The 17,613-nt window shown below is 42.5% G+C and overlaps 2 protein-coding genes across 3 annotated transcripts in view; both read left to right on the forward strand.

The window, feature by feature from the left end:
- Window positions 1–1,417, forward strand: part of LOC114545931 (7SK snRNA methylphosphate capping enzyme-like) — a 3,925-nt gene extending 2,508 nt beyond the window's left edge. The window contains exons 3-4 of one of the 2 annotated variants that reach the window (XM_028564554.1): window positions 684–943; window positions 1,295–1,417. In XM_028564554.1, coding sequence (XP_028420355.1) covers window positions 684–943; window positions 1,295–1,365 — 331 coding nt within the window. In that variant the 3' untranslated portion in view covers window positions 1,366–1,417. The remainder of the gene's footprint in view (window positions 1–683; window positions 944–1,294) is intronic. The other variant, XM_028564553.1, reaches the window with a different exon arrangement.
- Window positions 1,418–1,671: 254 nt separating this feature from the next.
- Window positions 1,672–16,029, forward strand: LOC114546102 (7SK snRNA methylphosphate capping enzyme-like). Its single transcript, XM_028564766.1, has 6 exons — window positions 1,672–1,901; window positions 3,457–4,007; window positions 4,610–4,782; window positions 6,047–6,253; window positions 9,585–9,693; window positions 15,790–16,029. The coding sequence occupies exons 1-6, from the start codon at window positions 1,672–1,674 to the stop codon at window positions 15,840–15,842; spliced, it is 1,323 nt and encodes a 440-aa protein (XP_028420567.1). The 3' UTR covers window positions 15,843–16,029.
- The last annotated feature ends 1,584 nt before the right edge of the window (window positions 16,030–17,613 follow it).

The raw sequence follows: 17,613 nt of genomic DNA on the forward strand, positions 1-17,613 counted from the left end.
CACACACACATTGTAATATGTTGTAGTTGTAGCTTCCGTATGTATGTTTTGGGTGAATGGACACACACACACACACAGACACACACACACACAGACAGACACACACACAGACACCACAGACACACAGACACCACAGACAAACACACACACAGACACACACACACAGACACACACACACACACACACACACACGGACACACCGTGGAGACACACACACACACACACACTGACACACACACACACACACACACACACACACACACACACACACACACACACACACACACACACACACACACACACACACACAGACACACACACACACACACACACACACACACACACACACACACACACACACACACACACACACACACACACACACACACACACACACACACCATGTCTTTCTCGACACTTTTGTGGCTTTTCTCGTTGTTTTTAAGAGATTAATTGTAATATGTTGTAGTTGTAGCTTCTCCGTGTATGTTTTTGGGTGAATGGATCCATTAGGACTAGATAAGGGAGGTAATGTAAGGATGTACATACATATATATTTGTGTATGTGTATATAAGTAAAAAGTCAAGAAAAGAGTGACCCAAATTACGGGGAAACTGCCACAAAAATGCCCAAAACCTTCAGCACCAGCAGCCATGAACTTGTCCTCCTCCTTCCACTTCAGGGCGACCAATCAGGAGACTCCGAAGTGCTCGCCCCTGCCGGCGCGGGGCGGAGACCCCGTGGAGATCCTGGTACCCCGTGACATCACCGACCCCCTGAATCTGAAGGGTGGGGGGCGGGACGGAGAGGGGGGGGCCAAGGTCCTGCTGTCCCCCCTGAAGTCCAGACGAAGACACAGGAACCGGCACCATGGGGGGCAGGGGGGGGCGGAGAAGGGGGCGGAGCCAGCCAGACTGTTTCCTGTCACAGCCCCACCCACAGGTGAGTTCATGTTACTGCATGTCTCTTTGAGACTTTACCTGTTACTGTCTCTTTAAGAGTGTAATGTGTGTTACTGTCTCTTTAAGAGTGTAATATGTGTTACTGTCTCTTTAAGAGTGTAATGTGTGTTACTGTCTCTTTAAGAGTGTAATATGTGTTACTGTCTCTTTAAGAGTGTAATATGTATGTTACTGTCTCTTTAAGAGTGTAATATGTATGTGTCCTGTAGTACCAGTGTTGACCACAGAGGGCTCTACTGTCTCCCTAAAGTTAGTGTTGTGTTACTGTCTCTTTAAGAGTGTAATATGTGTTACTGTCTCTTTAAGAGTGTAATATGTATGTGTCCTGTAGTACCAGTGTTGACCACAGAGGGCTCTGCTGTCTCCCCCCTCCCCTGTGTTACTGTCTCTTTAAGAGTGTAATGTGTTACTGTCTCTTTAAGAGTGTAATGTGTGTTACTGTCTCTTTAAGAGTGTAATATGTATGTGTCCTGTAGTACCAGTGTTGACCACAGAGGGCTCTGTCTGGCTCCCCTCCCTGTGTTACTGTCTCTTTAAGAGTGTAATGTGTTACTGTCTCTTTAAGAGTGTAATGTGTGTTACTGTCTCTTTAAGAGTGTAATATGTATGTGTCCTGTAGTACCAGTGTTGACCACAGAGGGCTCTGCTGTCTCCCCCTCCCCTACAAGAGAACTCAACAACTTGGAGAGCCATCACGTTGGTGCAGTTATGACGAAATGTGGCACCCACCCCCCATCCTCCTCCCAGAGGGGGACACACACCACCCTCTTGCCCGGGCGTGTCCCGATCCACAGACCTGGTAACCATCCGAAAAACGCCAGCGGGGAACTGATGAACCACCTCCATGAGGGCGCCAGACTGCGCCGGCGACGCCACGGCAACCAGGGTCCAGCCATTGAAGTTGCAGCGCACGCTGGTCCGGGGCTCAAAAGAAACAGGTCAGTGGCTTCATTAAAACATTCTCACCGCTAATTAAACATTACCATTCGTTGAGTAAAAGGCCGAGACGCTTCTACCTCAATTATAGCGCCCCCTAAAGGCCGATCGTCACCAAATCTGGTGGAGAGCCCCAGAGTGGCATGGCCAACAATAACACCAAGTTTGGTGATCGTACCGTTTACTGCAGCAGAGATATTGCCATTGCACTTTCTTTCCCATTTAAATGCATTGACTTATTTGCCAAAAACTAAGCACACCGCCAAAGCAACAAAAGTTCATTATACATCAAGGCCCTAGCTCCAGACCCGATTTTCACCAAATTTGGTACAGAGGCTCGGGGTGGGATGTCGAACAACAATACCAAGTTTTGCTTTGATGCCTATTAATTTGGCCGAAATATGCTAAAGTTAGTGTTTGTCCAGGGGTCTACTTGTTTTTCCTCATCAGATGGAAATTTTAGTTTGTTGTTGTTGTAGTAGTAGTAGTAGTAGTAGTAGTAGTAGTAGTAGTAGTACCATTCAACTAAAATACGTAGTGTCTGTGGTTACAACCAAAGTATTTATCAGTTAAAATGGGGGAAATGTGAACGCATTGTGTTGCAGGATGATGTAAGGCAGTCATTCCCAAACTGTGGTCCGTGGACCACTTGTGGTCCGTGAGGGTACTGCAGGTGGTCCGTGGAAAAGCTAAATAAAATATAAAATAATACTTTTTTTAACCTTCATTTAACAGGAAATTCCCATAAAAATTAAGAATATGTATATTGATATAACATTTAAGTTACTGTATAGATTTAATACTCCATTGCTATGTTCAAATGAACCTGACTATACACAACAAGTTACAAAACCCTGATTTAAGGCTTAAAAACAACTTTATTGAAAAAACCTTGAGAACCAGTGATTTATGGCACGCGTGTCAAACTCGAGGCCAGCGGGCCAAATCTGGCCCCTCACAGATTATGATACGGCCCACATATCAATTTAGCTTCACAATACATTTTGACCCAGCTAGTTGTCACTTTTTCAAAAACATTTGCTACTTTTTTAGAATTTTTGCCACTTTTTCAGAAGTTTTTGCCATTTTTTCAGAAGTTTTTGCCACTTTTTCAGAAGTTTTGCTACTTTTTCAGAAATTTTTGTCACTTTTTCAGAAGTTTTGCTACTTTTTCAGAAGTTTTTGCCACTTTTTCAGAAGTTTTGCTACTTTTTCAGAAGTTTTTGCCACTTTTTCTGAATTTTTGCTACTTTTTCAGAAATGTTTGCCACTTTATGAGGACCAAACTGTGAGTGAGACGAGTATATGAGACGTGCAATAATACAGTCAAGTATATTTGACTTTTTCGATTAAATAAAGCATATCAATAAACTCTCCATGTCTGGCCCTTGGTGTGATTCTTATCTTGCAGTGTGGCCCTCTGGGAAATTGAGTCTGACAGCCCTGATCCAAGGGGGCCCGCCCCCCCAGAAGTTAAAATGTTGTGACTTTATTCTCTGAGAACTTTATTTCCCAAACTGTAACTACCTATAAACGCTGTCCTCTGATTGGCTGCAGGTGTGGAGGCGTGGCCACGCGGGCGCCGGAGAAGAAGAAGAAGGACAAGCTGCGCTTCCAGTTCGGCAACCACAGCGGTTACTACGGCTACCAGGGTTCCTACGGCGACGCGTGGGAGGGGCGGGTGGGCGCGGCCGAGGACCCGAGGCTCCGCCTCCTGGAAGCCGATTGGTTCAGAGACCGCACGGTGCTGGACCTGGGCTGCGGCGCCGGACACCTGGCGCTCGCCGTGGCTCGCCGGTTCAACCCGGCACACGTCCTGGGGCTGGAACTGGACCCCCGGCTGGCTCGCGCCGCCACGCTGAACATCAGGCACTTCCTGTCACATGACCTGGCCACGACAGAGAGGAAACAGAGAGGCCCCGCCCCCTCGCCACAGAGAGGCCCCGCCCCCTCGCCACAGAGAGGCCCCGCCCCCTCGTCACAGAGAGGCCACCCCCTCGCCACAGAGAGGCCCCGCCCCCTCGCCACAGAGAGGCCCGCCCCCTCGCCATCGGGGGGTGAGGAGGAACGACAGACGGTTAGAATTTCATCTTTATTATACAGGACTCAACACTGACTGTTTAAAAGTAGTTACAGGAGAGACAGACAGACAGGTAGAGAGAGAGAGACAGACAGACAGGTAGAGAGAGAGAGACAGACAGACAGGTAGAGAGAGAGAGAGAAACAGACAGACAGGTAGAGAGAGAAAGAGAGAGACAGACAGAGAGGAGAGAGAGAGAGAGAGAGAGAGAGAGAGAGGAGAGAGAGACAGGAGAGAGAGAGAGAGACAGACAGGTAGAGAGAGAGAGACAGACAGGTAGAGAGAGAAAGATAGAGACAGGTAGAGAGAGAGAGAGAACAGACAGGTAGAGAGAGAGACACAGACAGACAGGTAGAGAGAGAGAAACATACAGGTAGAGAGAGAGACAGACAGACAGGTAGAGAGAGATAAACAGACAGGTAGAGAGAGAGACACAGACAGACAGGTAGAGAGAGATAAACAGACAGGTAGAGAGAGACAGACAGACAGGTAGACAGACAGACAGATAGACCTTAGTCTGTGTTGCTGTCCCATCCAGTAGAGGCTGATGTATTAATGGGGTTTCCTGTATCTTACGTGTTGTTTCCTTTCTCTCATAATGTGTTTATAATGTTCCTGTTTCTCCAGCAGGCTCCGCCCCCTCCCTGCCCCCCTCCCTGCCCCCCTCCCTGCCCCCCTCCCTCCCCCTGTCCTTCAGGGTGAGTCGGGGTCCTCTGGCTGCCCCCCCTCTCTTCCTCCCCACGACATCATCTCCATCATCATCATCATCCTCCAGGTTTCCAGCCAACGTCACCTTCATCCAGGTGAGTCTGGGCCACATGGAGAATATATATATATATATATATATATATATATATATATAGTAGGGCTGCCACCTCTTAGTCGATTAGTCGACTAATCGGTTGTTTTGGTCTCAGTCGACTAAGATTTCTTTAGTCCATTAGTCATTTTTTATGCTTATTCATGCTTAATTACTTATTTCCAAGAAACTTCTGAGCACATTTATGGTAAACACAAGATTTAAAGTGGTGCTTTTGCAGGATTAATTGTGGAGAAACTCAGTTTTACAGATGGTTAATTAACTACATTTATATTGTGCTTTTCTAGTCTTAACCACCTCTCAAAGCTCACAGCTCTGTCAATTAAATCAACTAATCGATTAGTCGACAAAATCCTATAAGTGTTAGTGGCCTCTATCTATCTCTCAGGTAGATAGAGACTCTCTCAGGTATATTTAGACTTTTTCTCAAAATATTTAAAAAATATTTTGACTTTTTGACTTTCTCAAAATATTTTCTCAAAATATTTTGACTTTTTTTCTCAAAATATTTCAAAAATATTTCAACTTTTTGTCAAAATATTTAGACATTTTTTCTCGACTTCTAAACGAGGGATCACTCCCACCTTTAACAACAAGATTATAAAGACAGCAGCGTTCTCGTATACAGGCGATTCGTCGTGGGAGCTACCGTCTTCCTAATCTATCTTTTAATAAACTGTCTGACACTTACAAAGTTCTCCATGCTTCGGTCAACATTTAGTTATGTTGAGCCTTTTTACTGGTACAAATAGCGATTTCTTGTTACTTTCCCTGTGAATACTAGTGTTGTAAGCTAATCAGTGGTCCGTGCTAGCTTGTTTCAAGCTACAAACACATTGGATTAGCTTGAAAACATCCCAGACAAACATCTGTTATTCACCCCTAGGTTCATTATGCCCCGGAATTGTCCTATATTTCAAAAATATTTTGACTTTTTTTTTTCTCACAATATTTTAATATTCTTAAAATATTTCAAAATGTTTTTCTTAAAATATTTCAAAAAAAAATCTTAAAATATTTCAAAGAAAATTCTTTAAATATTTCAAAAAAAATTCTTAAAATATTTCAAAGAAAATTCTTCAAAATATTTCAAAATCTTTTCTTAAAATATTTCAAAATTTTTCTTAAAATATATCACAAATATTTCAACTAATTTTCTCTCAATATTTCACCACTAGAGACCTAAATATAGGTTGTAATTGTATTTCAGTAGCGTAACATTAAATATCCTGTACACCCCCCTACAGGGCGACTACGTGTCGGAGGCGTGGCCTGGCCGGGGCCAGTATGATGTCATCATGTGTCTGGGTGTCACCAAGTGGGTGCAGCTGCAGTCGGGGGACGGGGGCGTGGTCAGACTCTTCAGACGAGCCTATCAGAGCCTGTCGCCGGGCGGATTATTCATCCTGGAGCCGCAGCCCTGGAGCAGCTACGCACACAGCAAGAGGATCTCGGTAACGATCGCATTCATATAATACTAATATATATATCTACACATATTTATTTATAAATAAATATATATACATACATACATACATACATACATACATACATACATACATACATACATACATACACTAGGGTGACCAGACGTCCTGAAAAATGCTAGCAGCAAACTACATACAACTAACAGCACAACTGTACAGACCAACACTTTGGTCTCATCGTTCTTTAAAGGAACACGCCGACTTATTGGGACTTTATCTTATTCACTGTAACCCCCAGAGTTAGACTAGTCCATACATACCCTTCTCATCTCTTATTGGGACTTTATCTTATTCACTGTAACCCCCAGAGTTAGACTAGTCCATACATACCCTTCTCATCTCTTATTGGGACTTTATCTTATTCACTGTAACCCCCAGAGTTAGACTAGTCCATACATACCCTCGTCATCTCTTATTGGGACTTTATCTTATTCACTGTAACCCCCAGAGTTAGACTAGTCCATACATACCCTTCTCATCTCTTATTGGGACTTTATCTTATTCACCGTAAGTGAATAAAAAGTCCCAATAAGAGATGAGAAGGGTATGTATGGACTAGTCTAACTCTGGGGGTTACGCTGAATAAGATAAAGTCCCAATTAGTCGGTGTGTTCCTTTTAAGCAGGAGGAAGACTCCATGTCTAATAAAATAGCTGCTGCTGAGCTGACCTCTGTGTGACCCACCAACACAGATGGCTTGACTGTGCTACGAAGCTAACGCCCAAACTGCACTCTGACTCTGCTATAGCTAAACACATCTGCTGCGCTCGCACAAAAGCAGAGGCGCTGCTTGTGTCCCAAACATACTGGCCCCGCAGGCGTCTGACTTCTCCCAGGGCCTTGAGTCAGAAGACCTGTACTTTTCCATTGCAACTGATGCCTCTAATAAAGGCAATGTGAAAACATTCCCCATCTCTGATGGACCCCCTGAACAAGGCATCCAAAACCGGGTTCTGGATTTCTTTGAGAGCCGAGAGCGCAGATGCTGTCACAGAGACCTCACTGAAGAACACACAAACTCAGCATCCATAACGTCAGAAAACCCTCCATTTACCAAACTCTAAAACAGCACTACAGCAAGATCCTGCCTGCAAACTGCCCAGCTCACATAATACACAATGCAGTAGAACGTGAAAACAGATGTTGAGTCTATAGTGATTAATAAGGGTGGTACGGTTCACTACGGTTAGCTAGCCTCGGTTCTCTAGTCTTGGTTCGCTAGTCTTGGTTGGCTAGTCTCGTTTCGCTAGCCTCGGTTCGCTAGTCTCTGTTCTCTAGCCTCGGTTCTCTAGCCTCGGTTCGCTAGTCTCTGTTAGCTAGTCTCTGTTAGCTAGTCTCGGTTCCCTAGTCTCGGTTCGCTAGTCTCTGTTAGCTAGTCTCTGTTAGCTAGTCTCGGTTCGCTAGTCTCGGTTCGCTAGTCTCTGTTCTCTAGCCTCGGTTCTCTAGCCTCGGTTCGCTAGTCTCTGTTAGCTAGTCTCGGTTCTCTAGTCTCTGTTCGCTAGTCTCGGTTCTCTAGTCTCTGTTCTCTAGTCTCTGTTCGCTAGTCTCGGTTCGCTAGCCTCGGTTCTCTAGCCTCGGTTCTCTAGCCTCGGTTCGCTAGTCTCGGTTCGCTAGTCTCGGTTCGCTAGCCTCGGTTCGCTAGTCTTGGTTCGCTAGCCTCGGTTCGCTAGTCTCTGTTAGCTAGTCTCGGTTCGCTAGTCTCTGTTCTCTAGCCTCGGTTCGCTAGTCTTGGTTCGCTAGCCTCGGTTCGCTAGTCTCGGTTCGCTAGCCTCGGTTCGCTAGTCTCCGTTCGCTAGCCTCGGTTCTCTAGCCTCGGTTCGCTAGTCTCGGTTCGCTAGTCTCTGTTCGCTAGCCTCGGTTCTCTAGCCTCGGTTCTCTAGCCTCGGTTCTCTAGCCTCGGTTCTCTAGCCTCGGTTCTCTAGCCTCGGTTCTCTAGCCTCGGTTCGCTAGTCTTGGTTCGCTAGCCTCGGTTCGCTAGCCTCGGTTCGCTAGTCTTGGTTCGCTAGTCTCTGTTAGCTAGTCTCGGTTCGCTAGTCTCTGTTCTCTAGCCTCGGTTCGCTAGTCTTGGTTCGCTAGCCTCGGTTCGCTAGTCTCGGTTCTCTAGTCTCGGTTCTCTAGCCTCGGTTCGCTAGCCTCGGTTCGCTAGCCTCTGTTCTCTAGTCTCGGTTTGCTAGCCTCGGTTCGCTAGTCTCTGTTCTCTAGCCTCGGTTCGCTAGCCTCGGTTCGCTAGTCTCTGTTCTCTAGTCTCGGTTCGCTAGCCTCGGTTCGCTAGTCTCCGTTCGCTAGCCTCGGTTCTCTAGCCTCGGTTCTCTAGCCTCGGTTCTCTAGCCTCGGTTCTCTAGTCTCGGTTCTTTAGCCTCGGTTCTCTAGCCTCGGTTCGCTAGCCTCGGTTCGCTAGTCTCTGTTCTCTAGTCTCGGTTCGCTAGCCTCGGTTCGCTAGTCTCTGTTCGCTAGCCTCGGTTCTCTAGCCTCTGTTCGCTAGCCTCGGTTCGCTAGCCTCGGTTCTCTAGCCTCGGTTCTCTAGCCTCGGTTCGCTAGCCTCGGTTCGCTAGCCTCGGTTCTCTAGTCTCGGTTCTCTAGTCTCGGTTCTCTAGTCTCGGTTCTCTAGTCTCGGTTCTCTAGTCTCGGTTCGGAGCGTGTGTGTACTGCACGGTTGGTCAGTCCACTGTTAACGGTCACTAACCTCTTACTGCCGTAGCGCCCACTTTATACACCGATGTTAAAACACTTACCGGAAATAAAAATTGGGATGAGCGTGACGAACGCAACACGTGGCAGCTGATTGGACGAGCTCGTCACATGGGGTCTGGCCGGTCCCGAATTTCAAAACCAGACTGTCATGGCGGCTCGTTCAGAATCCGATCTCCTATTGGCCACCGTGTGCATGTTTTGTGCAACATGCATTCAATATGCTAATTTTAGCTATATATCATATGCTGAAGTATATTCTGGAGTGTTAAAGATTAAAAGAAAAAATAACGAGAACCGTACAGAACTGAAAACCGTGAACCGAACCACCCCTAGTGATTAAATCATTCAATCATTTCAGCTGTTTGAAACGTTTGAATTTGCCGACATGGAGCACCTCACCTTGTTGCTCCACATCCCGACACGCTGGTTGAGCCTGCTCCCTGCAACTGGCAGACTCATCAACCCCTGGCCAGCTGTGGTTCATCTGTGACTACTTGTCGCTGAGAGGCGAAGAGTTCCCCCGTGTTACCCCCGGGGTAACGAGCATGGGGAGGAAGACCAACGCAGCTCAACTCATTTACGGTTTGTGTGTGCTTTTATTTTGTAGGAGTGGACGTATCGTAACTTCCGGGCGGTGAGACTGAGACCGGAACAGTTTACATCATACCTGACGGACAGTGTTGGTTTCTCTTCATACAGACTCCTCACACACACAGGTAATACACACAGAGACACACAGGTACACACACAGAGACACACAGGTAATACACACAGAGACACACAGGTACACACACAGAGACACACAGGTAATACACACAGGTAATACACACAGGTATACACACAGGTATACACACAGGTATACACACAGGTACACACACAGAGACACACAGGTACACACACAGAGAGACACAGGTACACAGACAGAGACACAGGTACACACAGAGACACACAGGTAATACACACAGAGACACACAGGTACACACACAGAGAGACACAGGTACACAGACAGAGACACACAGGTACACACACAGAGAGACACAGGTACACAGACAGAGACACACAGATATACACACAGAGACACACAGGTAATACACACAGAGACACACAGGTACACACACAGAGACACACAGGTACACACACAGAGACACAGAGACACACAGGTACACACACAGGTACACACACAGACACACAGGTACACACACAGAGACACACAGGTACACACACAGAGACACACAGGTATACACACATGGACACACAGGTACACAAACAGAGACACACAGATATACACACAGAGACACACAGGTAATACACACAGAGACACACAGGTACACACACAGAGACACACAGGTACACACACAGAGACACAGAGACACACAGGTACACACACAGGTACAGACACACAGGTACACACACAGAGACACACAGGTACACACACAGAGACACACAGGTATACACACATGGACACACAGGTACACAAACAGAGACACACAGGTAATACACACAGAGACACACAGGTACACACACAGAGACACACAGATATACACACAGAGACACACAGGTAATACACACAGAGACACACAGGTAATACACACAGAGACACACAGAGACACACAGGTACACACAGAGACACACAGAGACACACAGAGACACACAGGTACACACAGAGACACACAGGTATACACACAGAGACACACAGGTATACACACATGGACACACAGGTAATACACACAGAGACACACAGGTACACACACAGAGACACACAGGTATACACACAGAGACACACAGGTATACACACAGAGACACACAGGTAATACACACATAGACACACAGGTATACACACAGAGACACACAGGTACACACACAGACACACACACACACAGAGACACACAGGTACACACACAGAGACACACAGGTACACACACAGAGACACACAGGATATACACACAGAGACACACAGGTATACACACAGAGACACACAGGTACACACACAGAGACACACAGATATACACACAGAGACACACAGGTAATACACACAGAGACACACAGGTACACACACAGAGACACACAGGTACACACACAGAGACACACACACACACACAGAGACACACAGGTACACACACACAGACACACAGGTACACAGACACACACACACACACACACACACACACACACACACACACAGAGACACACAGGTATACACACAGGTACACACACAGAGACACACAAGTACACACACAGAGACACACAGGTAATACACACAGAGACACACAGGTAATACACACAGAGACACACAGGTAATACACACAGAGACACACAGATAATACACACAGAGACACACAGGTACACACACAGAGACACACAGGTACACACACAGAGACACACAGGTACACACACAGAGACACACACACACACACACAGAGGACACACACACACACAGACACACACACACACACAGACACACACAGGTACACACAGAGACACACACACACACACGGAGACACACAGGTACACACACAGAGACACACAGGTAATACACACAGAGACACACAGGTACACACACAGAGACACACATACACACACACACACAGGTACACACACAGACACACAGGTACACACACACACACACACAGGTACACACACACACACACACAGGTAATACACACAGAGACACACAGGTACACACACAGAGACACACAGGTACACACACAGAGACACACAGGTAATACACACAGAGACACACAGGTACACACACAGAGACACACAGGTACACACACAGAGACACAGAGACACACAGGTACACACACAGGTACACACACAGACACACAGGTACACACACAGAGACACACAGGTACACACACAGGTACACACACAGAGACACACAGGTATACACACATGGACACACAGGTACACAAACAGAGACACAGGTAATACACACAGAGACACACAGGTACACACACAGATGACACAGGTGTCACACAGAGACACACAATATTATAATGTTATGATACACACAGTGTAAGACAGAGAGACATAATATTATAATGTTATGACACAGGTGTCAGACAGATGACATAATATTATACACACATGATATCTTATGTCACACAGATGACACAATATATACACAATGGACACACAGGGTGTCACACAGATGTTTATAGGTACACACAAGACACACAGATATCTTGGTGTCACACAGATGTTTACACACAGGAGACATAATGTTACACATAGACACACAGGTGTCACACAGACACACAGGTACACATATTATTATAGATGTACACACAGAGACACACAGGTGTCACACAGATGACACACAGGTACACATAATGACACACAGATATACACACAGAGACACAGATGTTTACACACAGAGACACACAGGATACACACAGAGACACACAGGTACACACATGAGACACACTATTATACACACACACACACACACACAGACACACACACATAACACACACACACACACACATATCTTGGTGTCAGACACACACACACACACAGGTATAATGTTATGATATCTTGGACACACACATGTACACACATACAGACACATTATAACAGACACACACATGTCCACACATGTCACACACATGTTTACACATTATAATGTTACACACACACACACACACAGACACACACACACACACACACACACACACACACACACACACACACATGTACACACAGACATAAACACACACATCACACACACACAGGTACACACACACACACACATGTACACACAGACATAAACACACACATACACACACACACAGGTACACACACGCACACACAGACATTAAGCCAGGGAAGCTGTGAGGTAAAATGTGTGTTTTTCTGAAAGGAGTCTGGTGTGTAAAGACAGCGATGTGTTCTGCTCTGCACCTGAACACATCGCTGTCAGTTTAAGGGTTCACTGTATGTATGATATCTTGGTGTCAGACAGATGTTTATAATATTATAATGTTATGATATCTTGGTGTCAGACAGATGTTTATAATATTATAATGTTATGATATCTTGGTGTCAGACAGATGTTTATAATATTATAATGTTATGATATCTTGGTGTCAGACAGATGTTTATAATATTATAATGTTATGATATCTTGGTGTCAGACAGATGTTTATAATATTATAATGTTATGATATCTTGGTGTCAGACAGATGTTTATAATATTATAATGTTATGATATCTTGGTGTCAGACAGATGTTTATAATATTATAATGTTATGATATCTTGGTGTCAGACAGATGTTTATAATATTATAATGTTATATCTTGGTGTCAGACAGATGTTTATAATATTATAATGTTATGATATCTTGGTGTCAGACAGATGTTTATAATATTATAATGTTATGATATCTTGGTGTCAGACAGATGTTTATATTATTATAATGTTATGATATCTTGGTGTCAGACAGATGTTTATAATATTATAATGTTATGATATCTTGGTGTCAGACAGATGTTTATAATATTATAATGTTATGATATCTTGGTGTCAGACAGATGTTTATATTATTATAATGTTATGATATCTTGGTGTCAGACAGATGTTTATAATATTATAATGTTATGATATCTTGGTGTCAGACAGATGTTTATAATATTATAATGTTATGATATCTTGGTGTCAGACAGATGTTTATAATATTATAATGTTATGATATCTTGGTGTCAGACAGATGTTTATAATATTATAATGTTATGATATCTTGGTGTCAGACAGATGTTTATATTATTATAATGTTATGATATCTTGGTGTCAGACAGATGTTTATAATATTATAATGTTATGATATCTTGGTGTCAGACAGATGTTTATATTATTATAATGTTATGATATCTTGGTGTCAGACAGATGTTTATAATATAATGTTATGATATCTTGGTGTCAGACAGATGTTTATAATATTATAATGTTATGATATCTTGGTGTCAGACAGATGTTTATAATATTATAATGTTATGATATCTTGGTGTCAGACAGATGTTTATATTATAATGTTATGATATCTTGGTGTCAGACAGATGTTTATAATATTATAATGTTATGATATCTTGGTGTCAGACATGTTTATAATATTATAATGTTATGATATCTTGGTGTCAGACAGATGTTTATATTATTATAATGTTATGATATCTTGGTGTCAGACAGATGTTTATAATATTATAATGTTATGATATCTTGGTGTCAGACAGATGTTTATAATATTATAATGTTATGATATCTTGGTGTCAGACAGATGTTTATAATATTATAATGTTATGATATCTTGGTGTCAGACAGATGTTTATAATATTATGTTATGATATCTTGGTGTCACACAGATGTTTATAATATTATAATGTTATGATATCTTGGTGTCAGACAGATGTTTATAATATAATATTATGTTATGTTATCTTGGTGTCGGACAGATGTTTATAATATTATGTTATGATATCTTGGTGTCACACAGATGTTTATAATATTATAATGTTATCTTGGTGTCAGACAGATGTTTATAATATTATAATGTTATGATATCTTGGTGTCAGACAGATGTTTATAATATTATAATGTTATGATATCTTGGTGTCAGACAGATGTTTATAATATAATGTTATGTTATCTTGGTGTCAGACAGATGTTTATAATATAATGTTATGATATCTTGGTGTCAGACAGATGTTTATAATATTATAATGTTATATCTTGGTGTCAGACAGATGTTTATAATATTATAATGTTATGATATCTTGGTGTCAGACAGATGTTTATATTATTATAATGTTATATCTTGGTGTCAGACAGATGTTTATATTATTATAATGTTATGATATCTTGGTGTCAGACAGATGTTTATAATATTATAATGTTATGATATCTTGGTGTCAGACAGATGTTTATAATATTATAATGTTATGATATCTTGGTGTCAGACAGATGTTTATAATATTATAATGTTATGATATCTTGGTGTCAGACAGATGTTTATAATATTATAATGTTATGATATCTTGGTGTCAGACAGATGTTTATAATATTATAATGTTATGATATCTTGGTGTCAAACAGATGTTTATAATATTATAATGTTATGATATCTTGGTGTCAGACAGATGTTTATAATATTATAATGTTATGTTATCTTGGTGTCAGACAGATGTTTATAATATTATAATGTTATGATATCTTGGTGTCACACAGATGTTTATAATATTATAATGTTATGATATCTTGGTGTCAGACAGATGTTTATAATATTATAATGTTATGATATCTTGGTGTCAGACAGATGTTTATAATATTATAATGTTATGATATCTTAGTGTCAGACAGATGTTTATATTATTATAATGTTATGATATCTTGGTGTCAGACAGATGTTTATATTATTATAATGTTATATCTTGGTGTCAGACAGATGTTTATATTATTATAATGTTATGATATCTTGGTGTCAGACAGATGTTTATAATATTATAATGTTATGATATCTTGGTGTCAGACAGATGTTTACGACAGTTAGCTGAGCTGAATCTGTTCTCTCAAACACACCAGACTCCTTTAATAAAAACACACATTTTACCTCGGGAACACACTGGGAGTGTCTGCTCCACCGCTGCCTCCAGCCGTTAGTTAATTTGGGGGATTTTGTGTCACTCTAGTGTCTTAAAGGAAGTAACCTGTCAATAAAACTCACTTCCTGCACACATATTTCACAATAAAAGCCTTTCCAATGGTTCATAAATCATACTTTTTTTTTCTAGAAATGGATGTTTTGTTTTCTTGTTTCCAGGTAACCAGCGGCCGATCTACCTGTTCCACAAAGGCCCCGCCCCCAGGAAGTGATGTCACCAGGACAGGACAGATGGAGGAAGCTGATTGGTCCTTACATATTCTGTATATATTATGACTGTGAGCTCACAGCTGATTGGCTGAACGTTGGAGACAGTTTGATGATATCACAGAGGAGAATAAGCTGTGATTGGTCGAAACTGGCTCAAAAAACCGGAACAAAGGATTGTGGGATTTTTTCTCCCCCGTGTGAACACTAACAGGAAGTGACACGCGTCTGCAGGTCGCTCCTTTCAAAAGTTTTTGTTGTTTCAGTTTTTTGTCTAAAGAAATAAAGAGAAATGATCCAAAACTTTTATTTTCGTTTTCTCAGCCACAACAAATGATTTATCTATGATTAGAAATATAATGTGTCTGCTAATAATATTTAAATCTCTTAAGAATTCAGATTCAGCTTTTCAGCCTCAAATCTGTATTTTATTTTGAAGGGACAGTACAAAAAAAGACAAACGTAATAATTTTAAATTCTTGATTTTATTTTGAAGGGCTAGTATATTAATGAGAATATTATAATATAAATGTGCCAGATGTTACAACAGGCTTTCTGAAACACACGGAGTACATTAGATATAAATCAGGTTATAATGATTGGTTAGTGATTGGTCGACAGGAGAAGGGGGCGTGGCATAATCAGAGCTGCAGCTGTAGCCCCTCCTCGTCTCCATAGTAACCGTGGTGCGCTGAGTCGAAGTTCACCAGCAACTCTGCGCTGTTGTCCGACAGGCGAGGAAACCCGCCGCCCACATCTGCTCTGGCTCCGCCCACATCTGCTCTGGCTCCGCCCACTACGGAGGCAGATTCGCCATGTTGCCGTAGAGACGGGAGGGGGGAGAAGGCCTCCTGAGGGAGGAGGGGGAGAAGTTAGAGATAAATACAAAGCAAGAAACAAATGACACAAATGTCTTAAAGTGCTCATATTATACTTATTGCAGAATGACTATTATACTTATTATTATTTCGCCACATTTTTGTCCCGCTACTAGTCACGGAGCGTTGCCAACACATGCACACAAAAAACATCAAAACGTGTGTAATGATCGGGAATGGTGTGCTATGACTTTTCTAAGAGATTTGCCGCGCGCTTTTCACGAAATCTGCAAAAATCGACGAGAATTAGAAGAAAAAAAAAAGACTTTAATTGGAAATCTTCAGTAAATAGCTTAACATCGCTCAAAACAACCCGTCTTTGGGGCCATGCTGTATCGCCATACTTTAGTGTAGGAAAATAATTAAAAGTTTAAACCGAAGACAAGACGTTGGCCTTTATTGGGCTGAATGGGCATTCTGATATCAAGGACAGTTTCTACCAAATCACAGTTTACGTATCGTCCTCTTTTCAGACGGTTTCAGATTTTCCAGTGTGTGTGTATGGGGACAGAATGTTGAGAGTTAGAGGGGAGGACAGAGGGGGGAGCTGCAGTACGATTCTCTGAAATCTTTCCAAACTAATTGCTCTCTCCCTCCTACAGTTTTCACTCTTCATACATCATAGTTGGTCAAAATGTAGGAAATGTTGTGCCGGTCTCAGACATGTAACTATGGAATCCACCGGACTTAAACTTTTGGCTCAGTTCATACCAACTGCCGATAGAAACTGTGAAAACAAAGTATCTGAAGGAGGCAGCTGGTTCCCTGTTTGTTACCTGCTCTGTGTCCCATATACTGGACACCACACACACATCAATGCATTCGCCAGACTTTTATTTCTCTTGTGATGATAATAATTTTGCCGTTTGGACCCACAGACTTTGAATTACAGAACAAA

The sequence above is a fragment of the Perca flavescens genome, chromosome 19 (genome assembly GCF_004354835.1).
Source record: "Perca flavescens isolate YP-PL-M2 chromosome 19, PFLA_1.0, whole genome shotgun sequence".
In the NCBI taxonomy this organism is placed as follows: Eukaryota; Metazoa; Chordata; class Actinopteri; order Perciformes; family Percidae; genus Perca; species Perca flavescens.

What these genes read in the sequence shown, in the direction of transcription:
- LOC114546102 (XM_028564766.1), top strand. Translation starts at nt 1,672, where the DNA reads ATGACGAAATGTGGCACCCACCCCCCATCCTCCTCCCAGAGGGGGACA. An exon ending in CCGGGGCTCAAAAGAAACAG is followed by an intron (nt 1,902 to 3,456) that starts GTCAGTGGCTTC and finishes GATTGGCTGCAG; the next exon opens with GTGTGGAGGCGTGGCCACGC. An exon ending in CCAACGTCACCTTCATCCAG is followed by an intron (nt 4,783 to 6,046) that starts GTGAGTCTGGGC and finishes ACCCCCCTACAG; the next exon opens with GGCGACTACGTGTCGGAGGC.